The sequence below is a fragment of the Silurus aristotelis genome (genome assembly GCF_946808225.1).
Source record: "Silurus aristotelis genome assembly, chromosome: 13".
In the NCBI taxonomy this organism is placed as follows: Eukaryota; Metazoa; Chordata; class Actinopteri; order Siluriformes; family Siluridae; genus Silurus; species Silurus aristotelis.
The window spans coordinates 13,649,331-13,676,866 of NC_139586.1; the positions used below are offsets into that span (position 1 = coordinate 13,649,331).

Genomic DNA, 27,536 nt, shown 5'->3' on the forward strand with positions numbered 1-27,536 from the left:
ATCTCGCGTTTGAAGCTAATGGGAGGAATACTGGCCGCAGTGAAAAATAAATTACGTCCCCCCACCTCCCCCTCCCCCTGCTTTCGGCCTGCCCTCCTAACCTAGAGCATATTATAGCAGCAGTGAGAGAGTATGCATTACAGATCGGGGGCATTAGAATTTATCTGAGCTGCAAAAAGCTGACTGATGCATTCGAAAATAATGTACTCGAGCCTGAGCAGTACAGGGACCCCATAACTAATGGACAGCTCATGCACGTGGCCGGTGCTGTATATCATTCCAACGGACTGCCTTCTCCTTCCATACCAGCGGCTTTCTTTCTCTCCAGCTCCATCTCTCTCTCTCTCTCTCAGCTCTCTCTTCTCACAGCTTGTCCATCTTTTCAGCATGACCCAGGGTACACGATTACACGTATTTGGATGACACCGAAAGTCATGCTCAGTTCGACTCGTTGCATGAAATAAATTAAGCGTTTATTTCGATCCTATCAGTTGTGTTACACAATGCCATGGCTCTCTAACAACACAAAGTTAAAGGAAGGGTCAGCTTTTTTTTATTTTTTTTTTATTTCTTCCTTCCTACATTTTGTAATCTTTGGAAAAATATTATACATGTGGGCAGCTTCAGTAAAAAATATCCACCCAGAGAAGATATTGTTGCCAGCGATGCAGTCTGGCCAGAAGGCAGCGAGAGATGAGATGCTAATAAGTTCAGAAGGGAAGAGGAATACCGGACCCCTGGGATGCGCATAAAATGTGTTTTCGTATGCTTCTTAAAAATCATACAAAAATTTTGATCGAGTCGGAAATAATTCCGGGTTTGTTTCTCAAAAATGGAAATGTGTTGCTCTCTGAAAGATAGGACTTAGACCTCTCTTAAAGATAGATTTCTTAGTTTTTATCCTTATTATCGCCTTCTTCCTTGAAGCTTGTTAGAACATGGAGCACTAAGGACTGGAGTTGTGGTTTTGCTGGTTTTGTCTCCACCGTGGCCCAAAGCTCTGGAATACCTGAGCTAGGAGCTACTCATGTCTTATGATGAAAGCCCTGAACACTCAGCTCCTCTTTGTCCTCTGCCTAATTGGAAATTCATAGAATAGCTAATGAAATGAAAGTTGGAAGATGTACACATTCCAATTTTATTTTTTTTGTATTACACGTCAGCGCATTGCATGCTCATCCTGTGCGGAGTTTCTGATGCGTAAGTGAATCAGAGCCCTATTATAAAAGTGTAATGTGATTATATTGCAGTATAATTGGAAAATACATAAGTGTCCATGTGTAGAGGGAATAGGCAGTAAGTACATCGGGTCATGTGAATAAATGAAAGTCCGCACTCAGCAATTTCTTTTTCGGCGCTACTTAAAGCATACTTTTGTCAGAAAGTGACGCATGAAAGGATTTGGAAAAAGCAAGATTTGCCTTTGATTATGACGTTTTAGAAGTCAAGTTGTCATACTACTTTCTGATTGTGTGCACCTAATAAACCACGGAAATCAGGAGACCTTGCTGATCTTTAAAGCTCTCTTATCGTGGAACTTGGAACCACCAAGCCTCTTTAGCTAAAGCGTGGCCATTGAAGCGCGGGTAAAATGGTTCCGAAATTTATTATTCGGCTTTGGCTTTGAGTGGCCGGCATCTGAGCGTCGGTTATCCCCCTGAATAAGCTCGCCTCTGAATAATGGCAGGGTGAATCAGGCTGGAGAGGCACCATAATAAGCCCGTGTAAAAGGCTTTGCTGGGAATGGATTTAAACAGGGAGAAGCGCTGAACAGCGGACGGCTATCGGATAACGCAGCGCCATTAAAAGGTCGGGTGTGCGGCTATCCCAATTTTAGCTAATCCCCACCACCTGATTGTCTCTCTAAGTGCTCCCATGCCACATACATTCATTAACAGTCCACTAGAGGATTTATTTGATTATTTTCTTAATTTCCGACAACCACGCCATCTACCCCTCCATAGCCCCACCCACACACCCATACACTGGCGGACTGTAGTCGGTAATTCCCCAAACAGCACCCGTTGGCTTGATTTGGAATGACCTCATAGAAGCAAAGTGCCTTTTTGTGGCAAATAACCCATGTCTCGATGTCAAGGCATTAACAGATATGGTTTGGTGGTGGGTGGATTTTCATTTTGATGTCCCAACCTAATCCCAGCAAACCCCCCCCCCCCCCCCCCCAGCCACCCCACCCCACCCACGCTTCACCACCGTTCTTGTTTTTGCTATTCACTAAGCTCCAGGACCTCACGCCAGCCCCCTCGCCCCATTTTCGCCTTTTCACATAGCCTCCATGTAGGTCTCAAAAGAATTTTTAACACAGATTCATTATCATTTCGATTTCACAGCGAAGCAAAAGGACGACCTCTGTCATTTGTACGTGCGAGGCTGATGCCCGGAGCACTGCAGGCAGCCTTGAGCCTGCACACATCCTAAAGAGCACCACTGTGAAAAAAGAGATGACGGTTTTGTAGATAACAGACTCACGCTCACTTATTTCGTACCTTCAGAAGCATCAGAAAAAATGTGTGTGTCTGTACACCGCTGAACTTTCTGTTTATGACAAGAGTGATATAATTATGTATATCTTTATTTTATATACAGTGCATTCGAAAAGTATTCACCCTTATTCCAAGATGGATCAAATCTATTTTTTTCCTCCAATTCTACACACAATACCCCGTAATGACAAAGTGAAAAATGTTTTTTTTTTCAAATTTTTGCAAATGTATAAAAGAAAATCATGTACATAAGTATTCACAGCCTTTGCTCAATACTTTGTTGAAGCACCTTTGACACCAATTACATCAAATCTTTTTGAGTTTTTGGGCAGGTTCTCCCATTCTTCTTAGCAGAACCTCTCAAGCTCCATCATTTTGGATGGGGAGCGTCAGGGCACAGCTATTTTTAGATCCCTCCACAGATGTTCAATGGGGTTCAAGTCCGGGCTCTGGCTGGGCCACTCAAGGACATTCACAGTCATCCCGTAGCCACTCCTTTGCTATCCTGTCTGTGTGCTTAGGGTCGTTGTCCTGTTGGAAGATGAACCGTCGCCCCAGTCTGAGGTCCAGAGCGCTTTGGCTTTCATCAAAGATGTTTCTGTACATTGCTGCTTTTAACTTTCCCTCCATTCTGACCAGTTTCCCAGTTCCTGCCGCTGATAAACATTCCCACAGCATTATGCTTCCACCACCATGCATCACTGTAGGGATGGCATTTGCCAAGTGATGAGCGGTGCCTGGTTTCCTCCAGACATGACGCTTGGCATTCAGGCTTAAGAGTTTAAGCCATAAAAAGCCATAAAAAGTAGTTGTTATTTATAGAATTCTAATGGTAACGTATATCTTAAGCAAATACTGAGGTGCAGAGTTTTTAAAAAAATTAGTGGTGTGTCTCAGTTAAGTGCAGTTCTGACCTTGAACTTTAGCTCATCGCGTAACATCAGCTCGAGCAAGGAGCAGTGTTGAGTCGGTATTGTTATGAATGCTCTTAGTGCGTAACACATTTTCCACACTGCTTGGACTCTGTTTTTTTGTGTTTGGTTTTTTTTGTTGGTTTTAAAACAAGTGGTGGTTAAGTGGTTAAAATTGGGGGTTTTCAAAAGAAAGGCCATGACTTAAAATTCCAGCATCACTAATCTGCCACTGGTGGGCTCATAACCCTCAAACCCAGTATCAATGATATCATTCTAAGTTGCTTTGTATCAGGGTCTTCTAAATGCTACAAATGTAAAGGTGCTGGGGGTCTTTCTGCCCTTCTTTACGTTCATTTGTTTTCAGATGAGTCTAGTTTGTTTTGTATCTTCATCTATTGCAAGTTTTGCTCATTTAGCATACATTTTTAATGACATTAACTGCATTCATGACAAAGTGAGAACTACAACGTTTGCTGTAGTGCTAATTGGTGAAGTGTACACATTTGAGGGTTAGTGGTAGTTAAAAGTAGAAACAGGAAATAACAGTGTGATTAGATTTTAATTTCTTTCAGTAAAATTGTGAGAAAATTTTTATTTTTCCGATATTCATTTTGCTTCCTGCAAGATTGTTTCAATCAACCGTATCATCTATGTGATATTGTTATTAAGAATGAATGATCACATCCACTTACAAATTATGCATTGACCAGACAAGTCAAGGACGTCGCATGATTGAACTGCTTGCGAACATGATTGTGAGTAAATCTTGTTTTTTGACCAAATTCATATACAAATATCAGAGCTATTGAGGTTATGCACTTGCACCTTGCCTCTGTCACACATTATTTGACATTCTGTCATATTTACATTGAAATGTATGGTTCAGGGTTTAAATGCACTCTGTTTTAAATATTAATTGCGCAAATGCAAAAATCCTCATGCCTGTTGTCAGGGATTCACCCTGCCACGCCCCCCTCTGTAGCTGTCAGGGATTCACCCTGCCACGCCCCCATCTGTAGCTGTCAGAGATCCACCCTGCCACGCCCCCCTCGATAGCAGTCACGCTGCTTCCCAAGATTACCGACATCTGTGGCTCATGAAAGATCAGACTACATAAACTCACGTTCTTGAGTCACAGGCTGTCGGTCGTTATATTGTCAAGCTGGACAATCGCGTGGCTGCTCGACCGCCGGCTGCATATGCGAATTCCACTTCCGACTTGGATTACTCATTGCCGAAGGCTTTATGGATTATGCTTGGGACATTCGAACTCATAGCGGACAACGCGTATCGAGCGGATGTCTTTGTTTGTTGTTTTCAACGGCTTATGAGTGTTTTTGTGTTGTACGGTTGTTGAAATAAAAGGACAATGATCGGACTATATCGGCTTCCGCGTCTGCAGCCTGACACCTGTAAAGTCCATGATTAAAAAATATCGTTAACTGGTTCATGAAAGTCTGTGCATCCTGTGACTGTGCGTGCAGCCTTGTGCTGCCATCTGTTGGCATGTTACAAAACTATACTTTTTGATAACCCTTTGTGTACTATATATATATATATATATTGCACCTTTGCACTCTATTTCTTTGGCCCTGTACTTGCACTCTGCACGCTGACAATAAAGTTACTAAAAACTAATCTTATCTAATCTTAACTCAAGTTGGCCTGAGGAAAGCGTCAGGGCAAAATAATTTCCAAGAGTTTTTTTTTTTACTTTTGCACTGGATTGTAAATTCACTTTGGAATCTACAAATAACAGCAAGATTATGAAGTATGGATGCGTTCTGGTTTCTTGGCTAAACAGGGGAATGATAATCCTGTTATATTAGTGCTGTGCCACTAGGGTTAGCCCTAATAGTGTCCTCGGACTGTAAACAACAATCATTAATCCTGGTAGTGCAAGTTTCTCTAAAGGAGGATTAGATTGCGATGTGTGTGCTGAGTGGGTTTGTTTGATGTGCGTTCAGAACGCCATGCTTCCATGTGCTAATTAACGTCAAGACGAGGAAAAGAGCTGCCTAGCGTTCCATGTGATCCGTTTTGTTTGGCTGTAGGTCCTGTAGAAGCAGCTGGGTTGCTGACCTCTGTGTGTGTGTGTGTGTGTGTGTGTGTGTGTGTGTGTGTGTGTGTGTGTGTGTGTGTGTGTGTGTGTGTGTGTGTGTGTGTGTGTGTGTGATAGAAGGCCATTATAAAGCTCACCTTTAATGACTAATAGTGTTTAGCAGCAACTAAGGAACTGGCCTTGACTCTGCACAAGAGAAGCAGCTGCTCTTGTCCCAAAAGCTTCCTTTGATTTAGACACACACACACACACACACACACACACACACACACACACACACACACACACACACACAGTCTTTACCATGTTTGTAGGGATAAGAAGATTCTGTAAATGTAATGTAAATGTCTTTTGTTTATCCACCAGCCTATTTTTATAAACCCAAAAAACCTCCCAATGCCCGAGCAGAACAAAGCACTTCTCTGCATGTGTTGTCTACGGCATGTGCACTAACCAACCCCCCCACCCCCTTTTATTTTTCCCCCAGTTCTTTTCAACTCTGTGGATGAGGTTGCAATTAGCATGCTAATGACATGATCTAAGCCTCTAAAGATCAAGTCAGTAGGAGACCTTTCTCTGCGTCTGGAGATAACAAAGAGCCTTTTACAGAAATCACCCGATGAAATGCGCCGCATTTATTCCACGTGTCCCGATTTTCTTTCAGACACGTGCACTTGTGTTCTTTTATTCTTTTCCTTTTTTCGCCTCGTCTCCTCAATATGCCATGGCGGCCCTGTCCGTCTGTGGCTTGTTTTGGTTAAGTATATCAAGGCCTTTTGTGTTATACTCATTTTAAAGCGCACGCCACGGTGAATTTGCATATGTTCCCAGACCTACTTAATGGCGCACGCATTCAGGAGCAGAAGTGGCTCATTTCGGAGCGCTTGTTTGGCCAGAAAGGTTAGAGATCAAAGAGGCTCCCAATGAGAAGGTGGACAAGTGTTGTGGATATAGCGTCAGCGCAGGCTTAATGAGGAGTGGCTAATGGCTAGGAGTGGCAGCATGAGTGACGAGGCTCTGCCGATGGACTGCGGATTCAGCACCAATTGTTTTTGCTGCAGTGGTGAAAAGAAAAATGTTCTGGAACATCCAGATTCATATTGATGATCAACATAAAAAAATTCGATATAATTTTTTTTAAACAACATGACATTTTCCACAAGATATAACTGGAACTTGATTTTGACTGGAAGTGCATTGTATGATAAAACAAGATTCGTTTGTTCCTATTTTCATCTGATTTGGTCTATATAGGAAGGCCTTCTGCATACACTGTATTGTAACCAATGTCTGGTTTCACTGTGATTGACAAAGCAATAGAGGTATACCATCTTGCACAATTAGAAAAACATGGGCACTTGCTTTCTTGTCCCATCATAGTGTATATATATATATTAGTATTCATAGTATATCAGTAAGACCATGGGTTTTAAATGATATTCTTCCAAGAAGTCACAACTAGGTCATAGCTGAGTTTTCCAAATCCACAAAAAAGTACTCAGTGAGCACAGAGTCACCTTTTGGTCGTGGATATTTGATTGTGTTCATGTTGGATAGTGCCATTTTGATTTGAGGTCATTTGCTGATGTTAGGGGTAACACAAATTTGTGGAGAAAATCCCTTGTTGAAATTCATGGAGGTACTTCTTATTGCGTCCAGTCTGGAAAGTTCAGGAATCACTAGTTTGAATTTCTAGTGGAATGCAGCATAAACGCCAACCTTTGAGGTGACTAAAGTGTACTGAGGAGTGATTTTTAGTTTATCACTCGCAAATCTACAAGAAGACCAAAACCTTTAAAACCTTACAGTTGTATGCAAAAGTTTAGGAACGCCTGACAATGTCCATGATTTTCATTTATAAATATTTGGGTGTTTGGATCAGCAATTTCATTTTGATCTATTGAATAACTGAAGGACACAGTAATATTTCAGTAGTGAAATGAGGTTTATTGGATTAACAGAAAATGCGCAATATGCATCAAAACGAAATTAGACAGGTGCATGAATTTGGGCACCCTTGTCATTTTGTTGATTTGAATACCTGTAACTACTTAGCACTGATTAATTGGAACACACAATTGGTTTGGTGAGCTCATTAAGCCTTGAACTTTATAGACATTTATTTGGGGGAGTGGTGGCTCCAGCGGTTAAGGCGCTGGGTTACCGATCGGAAGGTCGGGGGTTCAAGCCCCGGTATCGCCAAGCTGCCACTCTTGGGCCCTTAAGCAAGGCCCTTAACCCTCTATGCTCCAGGGGACCCTTACGAGAAAAATAAATCAAGGACCGTGACGTCGGAGCGACGTGGGGCCGCCTTCCCGTGGGCTCACCACCTGCAGGAGGGACCATAAGGGACCGGTGCTGAGAGGATTGGGCAGCAGTTGAAGGCGGGGGCCTTGACAGCCCGATCCCTGGACACGGAGAAGTGTCTGGGGAATTTGCTTAGACTGCTGCCCCCACGACCCGAATTACGGATAAGCGGGAGAAGATGAAACTTTTTTAGACAGGTGCATCCCATCATGAGAAAAGGTATTTGAGGTGGCCAATTGCAAGTTTGTTGTTCTCCTCTTTGACTCTCTTCTGAAGAGTGGCAACATGGGGGTCTCAAAACAACTCTCAAATAATCTGAAAACAAAGATTGTTTAACAGTATGGTTTAGGGGAAGGCTACAAAAAGTTATCGCAGAGATATAAGCTGTCAGTGTCCACTGTGAGGAACAAAGTGAGGAAATGGAAGACCACAGGCGCAGTTCTTGTTAAGGCCAGAAGTAGCAGGCCACATCAAATTTCGGAGAGGCAAAGGAAAAGGATGGTGAGAACGATCAAAAACAGCCCACAGACCACCTCCAAAGACCTACAACATTAACTTGCTGCAAAAGGTGTCACTGTGCATTGTTCAACAATTCAGCGCACTTTGCACAAGGAGAAGCTGTATGGGAGAGTGATGCAAAAGAAGTCTTTTCTGCACACACGCCACAAAAGAAGTCACTTGAGGTATGCAAACGCACATTTAGACAAGCCAGCTTCATTTTGGAATAAGGTGCTGTGGACTGATGAAACAAAGATTGAGTTATTTGGTCATAACAATGGGCATTATGCATGGCGGCAAAAGAACACAGCATTCCAAGAATAACACTTGCTATCCACAGTAAAATTTGGACGAGGTTCCATCATGCTGTGGGGCTGTGTGGCCAGTGCCGGTACTGGGAATCTGGTTAAAGTTGAGGGTGGCATAGATTCCACTCAATATCATTAGATTCTTGAGAATAATGTTGAGGAATCAGTCACAAAGTTGAAGTTACACCGAGACTGGATATTTCAACAAGACAATGACCCAAAACACTGCTCAAAATCTACTCGGGCATTTATGCAGAGGAACAAGTACAATGTTCTGGATTGGCCATCCCAGTCCCCAGACCTGAATGTCATTAAATGTCATCTGTGGGGTGATTTGAAGCTGGCTGTCCATGCTCGGCAACCATCAAACCTAACTGAACTGGAGATGTTTTGTAAGGAGGAATGGTCCAAAATACATTAATCCAGAATCCAGTCACTCATTACAGGCTATAGGAAGCATCTAGGGGCTGTTATTTCTGCTAAAGGAGGCTCTACTAAATGTTGATGTGATTTTTCTGTTGGGGTGCCCAAATTCATGTCTAATTTCGTTTTGATGCATATTGCGCATTTTCTGTTAATCCAATAAACCTCATTTCACTACTGAAATATTACTGTGTCCTTCAGTTATTTGATAGATCAAAATGAAATTGCTGATCCAAACACCCAAATATTTATAAATGAAAATCATGGACATAGTCAGGGGTTCCCAAACTTTTGCATACAACTGTATGTTGACAGACGGAGGATGTACAGCAGTCTACATGTGCCAATCGTCTCACATTTTGAATGTATAAATTTTTTTTTTAATATATTTTTTGCTTCAAGCTAGATTTCTTTTATATTTTCTGTATTAGATTAAACTCAGTTCATCCTCATTAACCATCGATATTGATATACAGTAGGTAACATATTGTGGCCCTGATTTTATATTCCACAGTGTTCAGAAACACTTTCACCTGTTATATCAGGGTTATACAGTATTATACCTTAATCTGTAGAGAAAGTTTCAAACTGTACATATATGACCTAAATAAAGAGGATCCTCTGTAGGGAAATCTTGTATTCTGTATTTTGATAGCCAGTTAAATACAAGCAGTGCAGAGGTATAGTGGGAGTGTATTTTGTTTTCATCTCAGAGTCAAAGTGAACAAACAGAGGGGTTGAAAGCGGACCCCTGACTGAGGGTGTGGTGGCGGCGGTTTAAAGCTTTGCACTGTGTCAGTTTATGTTGAAAGCACCTGGGAAAGGATGCTCAGAGGCCTGGCCTTTACTCCACACCTCTGTTTCCTTTGTTCTCTGGGCAGTGCTAACACACACACACACACACACGCACACACACACACACACACACACACACACACACACACACACACACACACACACACACACACACACACGTTCGCTTCGCTGTAGGCTGTGCATTTGAACCTTAAGTACTGCATGATGCTAAAATTGAGCTCCACTCCAAAATACCTCACACACAGTCATACTGTCATGGCTGCAGATCTGATGTTTGTCCCCTCCTTCTTATGCTCTTTTCATGAAGTTATTGCGGTGTTTTTCATCTCTGTGTGTGTTTCGCTGAGTTTAGCGTATCTTGGTGGATCCGCCATCAGAGGCTGAAATGGTGTATACATTATATGTGCGTGGATCAAACTTGACTCGAGCAGTTCTGCAAATGGACTGCATCCGTCAACCAGATCGGTGAAGACACATGGAAATTGATGGTAATAGAGAAATCAAACGCTTTGTTGGAGACAAGGAGACTTTTTTCCTCTTTTTGTCATAAATTTCACTGACTGCAAGTATATTTATAGAGCATCAAGAAATAAAGGATCACCCTTTTATTTATCTGTTTTACACTGCACAACTAAGCAAGTGTGCATCATAATGTTTGATATTAAGCTGCCAACTCATCAGTTTGGCATCTGTAGCAGGTATGATAAAGTAATCCAAAGATGATTAGATCTTGATTAAAATTGACTGACATTTGAAGCTCCTACACACGCCGTAATGTACAGGGTCTGTTATCAGCAGCAGAAGTTTAATTAAAATGGAAGTTCAATTAAGCTTTTAGAAGGAATTGATTTAATAAGCCTAGTGTATGACGTGCAGTCTAAAAGGCTGATAATACGACTGAATTCAAATTAATTCATATGCATCTATGATTTACGTGCACATTATATATATTTGGGGTGTAACGGTACACGTATTCGTACCGACATTTAAAAGGGCTTTCGGTGCAATCCTTTTTACATGCGGAGTTAAAATCTGGGTTTCCTCAATTTTAATAATAATAAACTGCGTTAATAAAACATGACAAGCAATTTAATGTTTTGCCTTTCCTCCCCCTAACCGTACCGAAATTGAACAGAATTGTGACTTAAAAACTGAGATACGTACCAAAGCGTAACTGTTGTGTACCGTTACACCCCTAATTTATATATATCAAAAGTGAGTCCACCCCTCAAATTTCAGCAACAATTTTATTATATTTTCTCAAAGGTCATACTATATAAATTAAACAGATTTATTGTCCTCTAAAAATAACTCACCATACAGCCATTATTGTAAAAATACCTGGCAACAAATATGAGTACACCCTAAGTGATAACAGCTGTTTAACCATGCAGTGCCACATGTCCTATTCATCCTTTTTTAATGGATCGTTGTCCTGTTACATGACCCATTTTTGACCTTTGACCAGGCTTTGGCCTCACATTTCACTGTAGCAAAACCTAAGCAATACTGGCATGTTCTTGTTAGAGTCTTTCTAATTGCACTGTCATGAATATTTAATATGCTAACTGTCTACAGTCTGTAGATTCTGAGATGTAACACTGATGATTGATTTTTTTTGCAATCACACATCTGAAGGCTCTCAACCAACAAATTGCTAAAACTTACGAATGCCATTTGAATACAGCATCTGGCTGCTACTTAGCCTCTTCATTTCTTTGAAAACTGTAAGGGTGTAGATTGGTTGATGCAGTTGTCCATTTCACAATGTTTAGGATTCACACAACAGGGGAACATTCAACTGAGTCTATTGTTAGTAACCTGTTTTAATCTAAATACGGAGACAAAAATGTCCCAAACGTAGCCGGATAAAGGCTGCTTCAGACTGAGATAACAGCTGCACTTATTTTAATTGTGTGTCAGACTGCCTATAAAAGCCAGTTAGGCTTAAGTCAGATTATACGACTGAGATCATCTTTCAGGATTCCATCGATGAAATATAATAATAATTTGATTCAGATTAACATTTTTTCGATTGGTCATAGATGTTAAAATGTCTGCCACTACGCACAATGAATTACGGTTTCCCTCTGTTTATTTGTATTTTACTTTTCATTTCAGTAGGTTAGTCATGAAGAAGGAAAGAAAGTTGCAAAAGAGGGAAAGAAACATGGGAGTGTAGAAAAAAACAAAACAAAACAGATCACAGCAAAAGCGGAAAATAAAAAAAAAAGCAAAGGATCCTTATAACAAACTGGTGGTACAAAGAAACAGCTTATTTAAATAGAAAAGGGTGATCTGTGGTTTATGGATTCATATGAACAGATTTTTATATTGATAAAAGATCAGAATATGGAAGTTTTGAAGGGACACTTAAACTATGCTGTTCTGCCATTTCAGATTAAACAGCAGTCAGAATGATTGCAAATAATTTCTCCCATTGGAAAGCCAGTTTACTGAGCGGTAAAGGACCCAGGATGATTGACACTCCAGCATCTCCCAGTAGCTGCTGCATGACGACTTTATCTACACTGACCTTTGAATTCATATTCCTCAACCTTATGAGGCAATAAAAATCAAGTGGGCAGGGCTACAGTCTCTTTTGTCTGTTACAAATATACGCACCTTTTATATATTAATGGCTATTATATTTTCTCATAGTGGCTCTGGACATGTCTAAAAAACAAAATGGCTGTTGTTCCAAGACAGATAAAGGCTTATATTTGTCACATGTACATTACAGTGAAAGTCTTTCTTCACACAAGCCGGGGGTCAGAGCACACGGCCAGCTATGATGGAGCACATGGGGTTTATGGCCTTGTTTAAGGGCCCAAGAGTGGCAGCTTGGTGATACTGGTGCTTGAACCCTCAACCTTCCGATCAGGATCCCAAAGCCTTAATCATTGAGCTACTATTTTTCTGTTATAGTGATGAAAATCGAAGTGCAAAAGAGCCTCAGAACTTCATCCGCTCAAGAATCAGATTAATACATAGATTTAAAAAGCAATCTCAATAAATAGACGATTATCAAGACAATGTGTGTTAATATTTTTGAGATATTATATGATGAAAAAATGATGAAGACAACAATGATCGTATTGAAGAAGTTTATAACAGCATAGCAGTGACAAAATACACAAAGTACTTTGAGAAAGAACCCAGAACCACCTCTGCCCAGATATTTTTTATTGTTCCTCCCTTTGAAGTGTAAATAGGATTTAGCTTCTAAATGTAAATTAAGTTAAGGAAATGAGTAAAGGAACACATGGCTGGGTGATACCACTATCGAGCCGTAGGTCAGCAGGTGGTAGTCACCGGTGTTTACACCTTTGCTGGTGCCGGCCCCCCCAGCAGGTCAGGTTAGGGTATTGTTAAAAAGATAATCATGGTCTCAGACACCTTTTGGTTAGAGATGGTCCTTGATGGCTTGCTGCCTCTCCCAGACTGATGAAATTAAGACTATAATCAAGATTGTTACAACTGAAATTCTACATCAAACTACATAACTACCTTTTATCAAATGTAAGCCGTTTTGCGGATGAGCTTAATTTTATATAGCTTGTGGTGGAGTCTGGTTTGAGGCTGTCTGTAATTTTTACCCACCAAATATTGTTCCTAATAATCAAAATCATATCATGATGTGTGGCATGTGTGGCACTGCCAAAAATTCCTTTTAAAGCTCCTGTTAATTCTATGTCTTTGAGTTGCCAGCAGAAGCATTTCCTTTTGATAACCGGCAGTTTGTTTTGGTGGGTTTTGAGAATCGACTCCAAACATTTTTTTACAAGTAGATCTTTGAGTGAAACGCTGCGGCTGCTCCTGTGCGATTGACCTCGATCTCAATTTCACCATGACCTGCCGTCACAGGGGACAATATAGCTATAGAAAATGGATTGACACGATCCCCCAGCTCACAAGCAACGAGGCAGCGGCGCAGCAGTCTCGCCCTGATGAGCATGTCCTCACCAACGTGACTTCTGTCAGAAGTGTGTCATATCTATCTCGGATGTATTGCCTTTTCATATTACCTGACAAGTATGCACACAGAAAGTGTGTGTGTGTGTATGTGAGAGAGAGAGAGAGAGAGAGAGAGAGAGAGAGAGAGAGAGCATTCTGTGGATCTAAAGCTAGAGATCAGAGATAGCGTATCTGCAATGCTGATGGGATTCTCATTTGTAGGTATTATGTAAACAAAAGCATCATGTGCATTAAATTTGGCAATACAGTATACACAAAATAAAGGATAAAAAAGGAATAATAAATTAATAACACGAGGATGGTGGCTCTCCAAAGTGTCTAATTTCTACAGTATACTACAGAAATTTAACAAAGATTACTATGTATTTTTTTATTTTTGTATTTTAATTTAATTGTTTTAGTTGTTTTTTAGTTTTGTGAAACATCTTCAGAACAAAATCTAGACACTGACACTGTAACATCTCCTACAGAAATGAGTGCATTGCTATAAATCGGAGCAAATCAGCCAAATCTTAACATTGCATGATGCTGAAGCTGATCTCCACTTTTTGGCAGATGGAGGAGCGTGAAGCTCAGATAAAGGAGCTACAGAACACAATCACAGAGCTCCATCAGGAGATGTCTCTGAAGGACCAGGAAAAACTTCAGCAGCTTAAGCAGCTTGTTCACCTCGAAGCCAGAATCAAGACACTCACACAGGAGGTAGTGCATTCATGCTCATTAGAAAAGTGCTGTTTGGTTCGGATATGGTTGTGGACAGAAGGAATATTTACAGTACAAAAGTAGAACTTCTACAGCATTTAATAGGTAAGGAATAGCTCATAGTTCAGGTGGGGTGGTGAGATGCAGCACAGTGTGAAGTGGAGCGCATTATTTTTATATAGCAGCATTGTCTGGAGTGTGTTTATCTTGTATTACAATGATTTGCCTAAAAATACGTGTTCAATTAATATATTTAATGGTTTATGGTTAGATTTATTTTGAGGGAACTTCTGAGAGACAAATTAGCAGCAATAATGAACTGCTCCCTCACAAGCCCCTCTCTCTCTCTCTCTCTCTCTCTCTCTCTCTCTCTCTCTCTCTCTCTCTCTCTCTCTCTCTCTCTCTCTCTCTCTCTCTCTCTCTCGATTCCTCTTCCTACAGTATTCATTTTAAAGTAATTTGTCCCTTGTGCACATCCCTGTGTATGAGCGGTCACCATAGAAACCATATTGTATTTGAACTGTGTTAATATAAACATTTCATTCGTTTCAGTTGTGCAGTAATATGACATTAATATGCACCTTTTGACTAATCAGATTTGTGAATTCGAATAATAAACAGAATTACCCTGAATGATCTTGCCTGTACAGCTAGTTAAGATTTAAGCTGTGTTTTTATTCTCAGAATGAGAGCGTGATGAGGGAACAACTGCGATAAGACGAAATTCTTAAAAATTCATTCATTCTCATGAAATGGTTTGTGACCTGCAGAACTGGTGTGTGTTTAGTTACAGAGCTCAGCACAGACCACCGCTCAGCTCAGACATGAGGCCAGAGACAGCACTGTGAGCAACAGTGTGTTACACAGAGATGTGAGTAGCAGCAGCATCGTGTGTGTGTGTGTGTGTGTGTGTGTGTGTGTGTGTAATGTGAAACATTACGTGTGCTAAGGTTTCAGAAAGGGAGTCCCAGGGCGTTTCTTTTTTTTTTTAAAGACCTAATGTGCTTACTTTTTTTGCGTTACATGTATCACAGTGAATTTGCTCGTAAATGTTCCGAGGAAATGTAATTTATCGACTGTAATGTTATGGAGACGCAGGTAGCGAATTCCTGTTCTACATTAACTACACTTGAGTGCTAAAGTGAAAGAAGACATCTGATCGTTTCCTGTGGCAGCTCATTTAAAGTAACACGTTATAAGATTAGATTAAAAATTCCCCTCGTAATCGTTTTATAAAGGAAGACGATACTTCTGAAGAAACTTTGTTAAGAGCTGTTTGTCTGCCTATAGAAAGTGATAGACGGTTATGGATATAGATGTAGATATACAATGATTGTCCACTAGTAGGAACATCTGTACTCCTGCTCATGTATGCAGTTATGCAGTGCGTGAAATCATGCAGATTCACAGTTCAAGTTTCAAGTTCTATTTCTATATGGCGCTTTTCACAATGGACATTGTCTCAAAGCAGCTTTACAGAATGTAAGAATTATAAAACTAAATAAAACGTAACATAAGTGAACTTTGTGTGCAGTGGTCCCCCGGAACTTGCGGAGGTTACTTTCAGAAAATCCGCAAATATTGGACGCCCCCAGTAACCCCCCCGCCCCCAAGCCCCCATGGTATCTTAGTAAATTCACCTAGACAATATGTCACTTTTAAAACAGTATCTCTACAGTAATTGACCAGATACACACTAACGTTCCTGAACATTCGGTCCTGCTGTGGATTCCCAGAAATTTTAAGATAATCCGCAACTTGCTGTTAGTTAGGTTCCACATGAGAACCCGAGAATACTCCAAACCACGAGTTCCGAACTGCGAATTAGTTTTTAGTATTTAATTTTAGTAAAAAAACGCTGATCTCCTGGGGTTTTTACACATAGTCTCTAGAGTTTACACAGGATAGTTAACAAAACAAAAGCCCATCCTGTGAGCGGAGGGTTTGCGGGCTGGAACAGCTTGTTTAGGACAGACCAGAGGACAATATCCAGACTGGTCTTGTGCTGATGGGACGTCTGTAGTAACTCAGACAATCAGTTTTTACAACTGTGGCGAGAGGGAAAAGCATTTCAAAACTCGAGGTGATGAGTGACTGCAAATAAATGCCGTTAGAGTAAATATATAGAAAATATTACATAGTTAAAAAGTAAAAAATACTCAAAAGAACATGTAGTCTCAAAAAGTGATTTGTTCATTTTCTACTGGACGCGCATGAGCAAAGCGTCGCAAAATCGCAAAATCTCCGTAGGTTATGTACAGAAAATAGAACTGAGTAGTTTTACCTCTCAACTCTTCTAATCTGAGTCCTTCGTTCTTCTATCCCATGACTCCCATATACACTTTGCAGTGCTTTACACAGAAAACAGAATTGAGTAGTTCATCTCATGAGTCCTCTGGTCCGAGTCATTCGTACTTTTGTCCCATGACTCCCATATACACTGTCAATGTAATTAAAAGATTAAAGGAACGAAATGAACTAAATGACAAAAAAAGATTAGTTTCTTTTAATGAACGAGATTCAAAGAACCAAGTCACTAAAAAGATCCCATCTTCCCATCACTACTGACACACTTAATGATGGTGCTATCGGGAAACTCACTTCTCTGGTGTGTGAAGAAGTCCAAAAAAAGAATATGTAAAAATATGTCTATTCAAATTTGTTTGTTTTGTTAAAAGCAGTTGTTATTTTCCGATTTTTTATATCTTTTTTGAAATACTAAACTTTAAAATGATTTTTAATTGCAAATTCTAGCTAAAACATGACTTGAAAAAACATATTGTAAATGTATTTACATTTCCAAATGAATGGTACATTTCAGTCCCTTCCATTCGATACAGGAAATCACTGCATACTTTTTTTTTTTTTTTTTTGCATACTCTGATTCTCCTTTTCATTTTTTTCTCTCGTAACGTTTTTGGCAGCTCGTTTTGCTGATGATTTCTAAATTTAATTAAAAAATCAAAACACCTGAAGAAAACCGTTGTAGTATAAAGACACACAAAGCATGAGTCAGATACTGAACACTTGATAACCTCAACAGTGATGAGACCCTAACGAATAGACCTTCTGTCACACAGATGAAGACGAGTTCCTCTAAAGTCATTTTTTCCTCATGCCATCTCAGGGAGTTTTTTTGGTTGCAGATGAATTGCTGATTAGTGATTTATAGGGACATAATTTATGATGGTGACATTTATATTTGTAATCCGTTTCATTCTACTTTGGGACAATGTGTATTGTTAAATACATTCTAAAAATCAAATTGAATTGGATATATTGTTAAAAAAAAAAAAACACACAGTACAGTTCCACTTCCTGCATGCTTTTGCTTTCTTTGTTTGGATTTGTTATAAAAAAAAAGTGGTCGAACGACATTCTTTAAAAGTTCTTGATATTTGGGTGGATGGACAATAGTCGTTGTTCACGTCGTCTCAAAGACGAGCGTCTGATCACAGGCCACGGGGTCATGAACTCTCAAGATCGTGGTGAAGTGTTTAGATCGAGCACGTAGCGGAGATGACAAGAGGGGCCCGGAAACACCTGGACACACTCGGAGAAAACAACACACACACACACACACACACACACACACACACACACACACACACACACATTTATCAGTAAAGGGCTGTTGTGCCTTTGACCCTGCTTTTGAAAGAGTAGAGGTAAATGAGATGCTGAACTAATGGAGTGAAATGAGCGAAATGGATTTTTTGAATGCTTTTACGCTGCTAATCTTCCAATTTACAAAAATCTGGATGTTGAATTACAGTCCGGTGATGATGATGATAATAATAATAATAATGATCACCATTATTGTTGCCTTATACAATTTTAGCTTGTTTAATGGCCGAGACAAAAATCCCCTTTCAAATGTGTTTGAATATTTATTTATTTTTCCTATTAAAGAATGATAAAAGAGTTTAATCTGAAAATCAGTGCTAATGTTGCCAAAAAAATAATATTCTGTATTAATATTTTGTCAGATAATGCTCATGTAGCTTGTTCACAACTCGGTCTACCAAATACTGCTTTAACAATTTCACACAATGCTCGGACCTTTCTTTGTTTCACAGCTTGCACTGCGTGTGTGTGTGTGTGTGTGTGTGTGTGTGTGTGTGTGTGTGTGTGTGTGTGTGCGCACGTTATGGTTGTTATTTAAAGAGAGGCTGTCTGTGTTTTGTTGTCGAGCGAATGAGCTGGAGGGTGTGCGTTGTCTGTTTAGGGCTAAAAATGTGTTCATGGTGCGTTCCCAGCTCTCCTCCACCCCTCTACCCCTCCGATCTGAAATCTCAGATGGCCTGAATGTTTATTGCCGTTCTAAAGTAAGCCTTTGTTGTTTTGGTGTGTGCTCTGCATCCCTTTTCTCTACTTCTCTCTCTCTCTCTCTCTCTCTCTCTCTCTCTCTCTCTCTCTCTCTCTCTCTCTCGCTCTCTCTTTCTCTCTCTCTCCCTGAAGTTCCCCCTTCTGCTTTCATTTTCATTTGGGAGAAGGAGGAAGGGGGGCATCTTTCTGGCCGCGGGTGCGTGATTAGAGCGAGAGTGCTTCTCAGCAGGACCCTCTGCTTTATATTCATCAAAAAGAGCTCGCTTTGATTCAGGGCAGCTTTGACGTGTGACAGCGCCACCGAGGAAATCGTGCACTTACATCTCCCCCGCCATTTCACTCGCCTTCTTTCTGCTTTTTTCTCCCCCCCTTCTCCTCCCTTTCATTCAACACCGTCCTCCACATGCCCAAACCTCTGCCCACGCCATTTTATTCATTTTTATTGATTTATTTATTTATTTTACAATTCTTAAAATCATCACAGTTCATCTTCTCTTAGTTATGGAGATGAAACTCGAAATCATGACACGTGATGGCCGTGACGTGCAGTTGACTTTTTGTCACTGGTGTCGACGCTGAAAATGTGATTATTGTTTTACACTTATCGAAATATAGTTCTTTGGTATGGCGGTGATCCTGCTGAAGAATTAGTTATGAATTTAGCTGCAGTTTGAACTTCTTTAAGCAGGTGAGAACACATCAGTCACACTTGGGCCCTTTTCCAAGAGAGCGTGGAGAAGATTGGGCTCTGACTCTCACTGCAGGAAGTGAAAGAAAATACCTTGTGTTTAGGGGTTTTTCTTTTTTTGTCCTGTTCTTTTTTTTTTTTTGTTCATGTGAGCTGCTAAAATGCAGCCAAAATGGTACAACTGTAGTTGCAACACAGACTTTAACATATTTATCATATATTTATTAATTGTCATTTAGGCTTTATATCTCAGTTAGTATAGTTTTGATTGTATTTCTGACCAGTGAATGAAAGTGTTATGAATTTATTTTAAGCCAATAACAGATGCGAAAGCTCCCTTTCAGTATGTAAGCTAAATGGAACATTCCAGTTTATGTTCTTGAATATGCACATATTGAAATATTAAATCCGTTTCAGGTGTGATTTTGGCGTCCGTGACTCAAAAAACTAACTGATATTAAACAGCAAAAGAAAGAAATCAAACAAACTGAAACACGTGATAGTAATAATTCCGCTGCAGAAACGTAACCCCACAAGAGTTGCTGTTTAAAAGTCTAGTTTTTGTTTAAGAAACATTAAACCTTAAACATTAAATAGCGTATTGAAAAATATATATGGAGTGCTAGTCTGGTACAACTCGTAGAGCAGAAAAGCTGTAAACAAAAATGAGCTGAACTTATAGCAGGACATTTACCATCATTTTTTTCACATCTCGTGTGTGAACGCTGCTTTTATCTGAACTAACGTGTAGCTTCAGGCCCTGAAAAGTTTACACAGGAGTTGTATTTTTATTTTATTTTTTACAGGGCAGTTAATACTTTCGAACTGAAATCGCACATTTGCTTTTCACTTCATGTTCTTCTCTCCAGAGACCGTCCATGAGCTGTGCCTGACCAGGAAATCATCTATTTAAATTTAATAAAGCAAATCCTGCAAACATTTCCGTGTATGAACACGTGCAGGTGTGTATCTCCTCCTGTACGCAGACATGTACACGTGTGTGAAACGTGTGTGAAAACAATAGGGTTTTAGCTCAGCCCCTTTTTTTTCCTGCTGCACCCTAACTAACGGGGTCACACACACCCTCAAGGTTAGTGTTGTCATTTTATTTCATGCGCTATGAAACGAACCACATCTCACACCCCTGTTCAAGCGAAACGCACCCAGGCACCTTTCTGAAAAAGGGAAAAACAATCCGGTCGTTTTTGGTCGCTCTCAATCGCTTCCTGCCAGCCTGCCAATTTGTTCAGACTCGTTCTCACCACAGCTTTTTTTTATGTAAAAAAAATAAAAATAAAAAAACCATAACTACTCCTGTTTTCATGTTAAACCTCCGATCGTAGGGATATTCCTTTACTCGGAAAACGGTTGCTACTTTTCCTGCAGGCTGTCAGTCGGTCTGTGAGCTGCACGGCGACCCTCAGCACTATTCAGCTGTGGCGAACTGATTCCGAGAACTGTTTTTGTTGACGGAGCAAAAAGTGAACAAAATATTCAGCCATATTAAGTCTGAAATGGTTCCTCGATATTAATTTTTGGATTATGGTACTGCTGTATGAAAGCAATATAACACTTGCAATTGAGCAGTAAATACTAAATATCAATATTCACTACAACAGCTCCCTTGCATGTGCAATTTTACTTAAATAAATATGCTAAGAATTTATTCATCATTACTTCCCACCAGGTTTTTACTTGGTGGTCTGTAATCTCTTATTTAGTAGTGTTAAACACTTCTAATATGAGTGTTGCCAGTTCCCACTCACCCACAGCACCAACCATTAGCAGGGAGTGTGAAAGCAAACTCATGCTTTCTTTTAGACATGCTAATATCTTCTTTTTTTTTTTTTTTTGGAGTTGCTGTGTGAGGCTGCATAACACATTACGAGGAAAGTGCCATCTGTCCTTACCCGCGTATCCGGACTGGCTAAGATTAACTAGAGAGTGTGTTTCATTTTACAATTCTGGCCTTTGATAACATGTTTGCATTCATTCATTTCACTTTGATTTGTTATTAAAGCAAATGGTGCTGTATCAACCTTCAAGCACTAGTTTGGACCCCCAGTGGTGTAAACTCAAACATCCTATTGTGAGTTCACACACTTTAATCCTCGTTTTGTCATTTTTACATTTGGACCATATTGTTGTGATGCTGCCATGCAACACACACACACACACACACTCATAATATTCCAGAGTTAATTGATGTAATGTTTGACATTGTGTCAACCCCCCTAACCCCAACACCCCAACACCACCCCTCTACCCCCATTGAGCTTGCGGGCTCATTTGAGCATTTTTGAATGGTTTCTTTGTTTTTGTTTTGTTGTTTTTTTTGTGATCCAAACCTCCCCAGTCTAAAGCAGTTCCCTCACTTTTATCCTCTTCTGCTTGTTTTGTTGCAGAGTGGATATTTGAGCCTTGAAGAGCTCAGCTCAGCTCTTGATGTAAAAAAAAAATGCTGGGTTAGGTGAACATTGTTTCAAAATATGGCACTATGCACAATGCGCACGCTGACAAATTGAACTCAGGGAGTGTGTATTTGTGTACTCGTGTGTCTACAGTCAGTGATTTGCAGTTAGAAAGCCGCAGGAGCTATTAGAGTTTGATGGCAGTTTGAAGGCACTTTTATGACTCTAATAGCCATGTGAGGATCTCCTCCATGTGTCATTTTAGCTGAAAGTGAACACTTCAGATCCCTCGGCTTTGTGAATACAATATCTTTTTTTTTTTTCTTTTTTGCGTGAGCCCGAAGCCGAGCAACCGTAATAGAGCAGGAGCGCGCGAGAGTAAAAGTCATCCTGCTCTGTAATTTCTGATGTTCTCTTGCATGACTAAACCCCAGGGGTGACATCTTGTCCAGAGATATATCTCGGGAACTAAAGGAAGGAGATTGTGTTGTGCAAAAACACATTTCAATCCACAAATGCTGTTTCTGAGACTTTGGACAGAACTTAACGGCGGCTTTGTCATGCGCAATGCCGGGACGATGCCACAAATATACTTCACACTTTCAGCCCAAAGGGGGTCTGTTGAAATGTTTTGCCTGGTTTGTTTTCCTAAAAAAAAAAAGATATTTGCTTTGTTGCCTATTTTAAGTGTTGTTGTTCCTTTTGCCTGTATTTATCATCTCCCTGAATGTCAGTCTGTACTGCAGCAATGCAGATGATTCTCACACAACCTGCATTTTCGATGTATGTTTGATTAAGGAAGTGGGATTTTTGGGAATCGGGCTGATGTTTATTTGAGACCTCCTGAGCGTAGCCGCCTTTCTGTCAGAATGTTGGCAGAATGACGTGCCCTTTGTTTTGTTTGTAAAAGAACCCTGCTAGCTGTGCTATTTCATACATGAGGAAGGAAAAAATAGGAAAATATAGATGTCTTGCTTGGCTAGACTTGACACAGCGAGGAGCAAGGTTGCAACGTTAACGTCACTAAGATTATCATCCAGACAATTCACCTCAGACCAGTCTCATCTTCTGGCACTTTCAGACAGCGGACACGATCTCAGAGCAAAGCGGAACGGAGCAGATCATGATAAGTACCTGTACTGTCTCATAATGAAGGAGTTAGAGCCAGTTACATGATATCACCTGAGTAGATATGAGCCTGGGCTAAACGCTGGAATCGCTGACTATCGAGTCACACCTTTGTTCGTCCACGCTAGACAATGAATGAATAGAAGAACTTTGGTGAAGCTATCTTACTTTTCACTTGTTGATATCTTGGACCATTGGATGTGTTGAGTGAAACTGAGGAGTTCTTTATTGAGTCCTTCTTTGATTTGAGGTGGGAATGTGTAAGCGTGTGGTTTGCTTGTGGTCTGGCTGAAGACGTGATTGTATTTTGATGGAATCTCTGCAGCAGCTCTCGCTCTTCTCTCTCTCTCTCTCTCTCTCTCTCTCTCTCTCACACTCTCTCTCTCTCTCTCTCTCTCTCTCTCTCTCTCTCTCTCTCTCTCATTCCAATCCCAATCTGACACTCGGTGGGATCGGCGATGGAACACGTTAAGAGTTCGGATCTCCGGCGATGTACATAATGACCTAATTTCTTTTCCTTATTCCCTTATTCTTATCAGGCCTTTCAGCTCTCGCTCCTTTCTAATCTTTACGATCGTCCTACTTACATTTTCCTCCTTGTAAAACGCCGTCGATCACCCCATAGTCTGATCTTTTACTTCTCAGAGACACCCTGAAGTGGCATGTCCTGATACTACACGCCAGAGCGATGCGCTCATGTTTCAAGTTCTTCGAGCGATAAAGGGTCGCAAAAGGGTGGAAAACTTCCACGGGAATGAAATTTAAATTTGGCAAAATTCAGAAAAACTATCATATACAAACATAAACGTAAACAATTAGTTTGGTCATAAGCTGACACGCATGAAATCTTATACAGAATTGAAAATTGCTATTTAATTGTTCTTTTGTTGCACAATAGCTTACACACAGCACAAGGACGCTTTAAACAGATATTTGTGTATTAATTAAATTGCATTTAATTTGGTTGTTTTAACCGGAATTATCCTGCAAACATTTTTTTTTAAGTTACCTGTTAAAGGCTGACCTGCAGTTTTGTACATTTCCAGTTTATTCCCTTCAATTCCTGTTAATTCCCATATATTCCCATTACTACCCATGCAAAATTCCTGAAGTTTTGCAACTCTAGCTCAGCTGTTGTGGATGTGTGTAGCAGTGTGTAGGCTCTATTTTCTGCACTAAATCCGAAAGAATGATGGTAAACATTTTCTCGTTAATGTGTCCTGGCTCTTCAGGCGACCGTGTGAAAGAGGAATTAGCATATAAGGAATTTGCTGATCCCTCATCATGTCGTTTTTTTTTCATCCCCCTGTGAGCTGTACCATGACCTGCGCCGAAGCTGATTTTGCTTCTTGCAAAACACATTATATAGTCAGATCTTTTTTGCACACATCTGCCGATCACCTCCATGTTCCGGATTTAATGAAATAAAAAGCTTTGCTCTTCTGGGAAGGTTTTCCACTACGTTTTGTGGGGTGTAGCTGTAGGGATTTGTCTTCATTCAGCTACGATTCAGCATTAGTGAGGAATACAATAGCTTACGTTCAGCGTTAGTAGGATCAGACACTGGTGTTGGGTGAGGAGGTCTGGGGGCAGTCGGCAGGTTTGTTTTGTGCAACAATTGTGATAGCGTGAGAAATAGATTTTCTTCTGCTGCTTTACCTCTGTTTTTATTTGAAAAACAGTTCATTACGCTTTCTCGCTGGTCTTCCATGAATCACGAGTCAGAACATTACACTCTATAAACCCTGGAGCTTTACACAGCTTTCTTTGACATGCTTCCATGCTGTCATAGCTCGAGTTACCCATGCACAGTTACACACCTCCACACCCATGCATCATTCTGTGTGCTTTTTATATATATGAAAAAAAAATCTTTACTCCACTCTGGCTTCAGATTTGTCTTTCTATTTATGGCATTATTGTGGGCTGTTGTTTCTCTAATGCGCTGTGTGCTGGGGAGTGTGTGTTTGTTAGGATACTGGTTTTTTTCCCGCCCTTTTTTTCCCCCTTCCGAGCTATCCCGTCGCGTTTTATTATTCATCAGCTCGACACGGTGCCGTATCTCCCTGCAGCAAAATGGACAGAGCGGCGCTGGAGGAAGGCGCGAGATGGATAGTCACGCGCAAGCAAGCGCTCCTCCAATCCCCTTGTGAGTTGACGTCGGGTGACAACAGAATTCATTTCCAAAGAAGCGTGCGCGCGAGAGAAAGACGGGCTGCGGTAATGAGCCTCGGCGTTCGCCGCGCCGGAGAATTAAAGACATGCACACGCGTCGTCTATTTCTCTTTTCTCTTTTTTTTTCCCGTTCCCCTTCCCCAGTTTCCGTGGCTGTAAAGCTTTTTCTATGCTGCAGTAAAAGAGTTTACAGCATGCAGGAGCAGAGGAAAAAGCAGAAGAGCCACCGAGCTCCTGCAGATAAAAAGAAAATGCGAGCGGATTACTGCAGTAACCCCCCCCACGTCTAATCACTCATCCCTGGCCATCAATCAGACCAGGCCAAGACCCGTGTCGCTTTAAAACCTCATCACTGAGGACACTTTTAATCGCGCCCTCTGCGCTAATAACGCGGTTAAGCACTTTTTCCATTCTTCATCACACCACATCAGGATCCCATAAAACCCCTCAGAGAGCGTGGCTAGCATATCCCAAAGTTAGGGTGCAACTCTAGAGGCCTGATGGAAGGTTCTGGAAAAGGGTGCTAAAGAAGGGGTGGGGGTGCAGCAGCAGAATAATGCATAAATAATCACTCAGGATAAATTGGATTTCTTTGCCATTTCGGAGGACGGATAATCACTCCTAAGCGTGATCCGGTTTTTGGGTTGTTGTTGTTGTTGTTTTTTTGGAGAGGACGGTGCTTTTCGTCATTGGTGTGTGAAAGGAGGTGAGTTTTAGGTCTGCCGTTATTTCCAAAGCCTCTGCAGCTGCACAGCTCTGATTTCAACAGCATGCAATCAACACACTGGATTAAAAGTTGTTTTGATTTGTAAATACTCCACTCCTTTGCCAAAATCAATAAAGGAAGTCGATAGCTGGTCCTTCCCCCTGCGTAGCCACGCCGTGTTGAAGTCACATGGACTCGTCTCGGCTCAACAACTTCACGCGAGCTACACGTTACGAGAGCTCTTGAGCACAAGTCAGCAAGTCAGAGCTGCTTTAAAGCCCAGGCATTTTAATGTTGCCTATTACAAAAGCCTTCACCCTCAGACCTTCTGTAAGGATGTGCAATTGTATGTGCAAATGCATTTTATACAAATTCATCGCAATTTCACTCCGAACGCAAGACGATGCTAAATTAACGTACATAACCGAGGCCTTGAAAGAAATTGAATTCTCAGCCAAACAATAAGAAGTCCTGTAAGTTCTTTAAAAGCTTCAACACAGACACTATACGAGGCGAATAAAGGCGTGTCTGTTTGGTTTTTTAGTATAGTGAGCTCGGTAATAGTGCTTGTAGCTTTTGAGAATTTCGAAGGACTTTTATGGATTTTTATTAAAAACTGTGAACGTCGTGGTCATTTTTACACGGATAAGTGCGATCCTGATCAAAGAGAAGTAGCTTTTTGTGACGAGGCTTTTGTGCCACTTTTGGAATAAGTAAGAAAACAGGTAGAAGGTTAATTTTTTTCAATAAAAATTTTTTTTTTACTTTTGTCGTCTTTCAACTTTCTGAGATTTCTACTCATTTATTTCCCATGCGAAAAAAGCCTTAAACTAGAAATACACGACACAAGGCTGTTACCAAATAGGCTTTATTTTTTTTTTAGCACTCGATGGCTAAATGAAATGGCTTCAGAGAAAAATCTAGGGACGCTCTGCTTTGTAAGAAACACTTCACTGATTATTTGTCTCACAATTGCTAATCCAGCATCTGTTGATACAAGACAGCAGTGTGTTTCCTTTCTGTGCGGTCACGAGGTTACAGATTTGATTTTCTCAAAGGTATAGTGAATGAAACTAGATGGAAAAAAGAACGCCTTCTCTAGATGACTCTCGCATAAAACCCCAGCACCATTCATAGACTAATATCCGCCCTAGCCAGCAGCGGGTTTCATATCTTGATCAAATCACGCTTCCCTTTTTTTTTTCTTTAGCTTGAAGCAGGAGATAGCTGGGCGCTAACTGAGCAGCGCTAATTACAGTCCGTGCCGAGCGGCGAGAATCTTTCAGCCTGAAATGACCGTGGGCTTTTCGCAAAGTATTTTTAGACAAGCTCGTCCCCATGTAGACAGCGAAGTGCATCTAGTTCAAGGCATGTGTAGGTGGAGATATAAGGAATGTTTGACTCATGGGATTGAGAAACGGAGTGATATGATGTTGGAAAACGCGGCGAGTTCGTTTTCTAAAAGAAACAAAGTCCTGTAGTAAAGTCGAAATTCTCACATACGCTCTGTGGACAAAAGTATTGGGACATCAGCCTTATGTCGCTCCTCCTCAAACTTACCACAAAGTTGGAGGCACACAATTGTAT

At 40.7% G+C, this 27,536-nt stretch overlaps 1 protein-coding gene across 11 annotated transcripts in view; it reads left to right on the top strand.

The window, feature by feature from the left end:
• The window catches only part of pmfbp1 (polyamine modulated factor 1 binding protein 1), a 177,476-nt gene that overhangs the window by 54,655 nt on the left and 95,285 nt on the right, over positions 1-27,536 (top strand). For 7 of the 11 annotated variants that reach the window (XM_083558353.1, XM_083558354.1, XM_083558349.1 and 4 more), the window contains 2 exons: positions 14,366-14,512; positions 15,300-15,383. The exons of 2 other annotated variants lie outside the window; for them this stretch is intronic. In XM_083558353.1, the coding sequence (XP_083414479.1) occupies positions 14,366-14,512; positions 15,300-15,383 (231 nt within the window). Of the gene's footprint in view, positions 1-12,232; positions 12,413-14,344; positions 14,513-15,299; positions 15,384-27,536 lie in introns of all 11 variants that reach the window. 2 more of the 11 variants (XM_083558355.1, XM_083558356.1) reach the window with 2 other exon arrangements.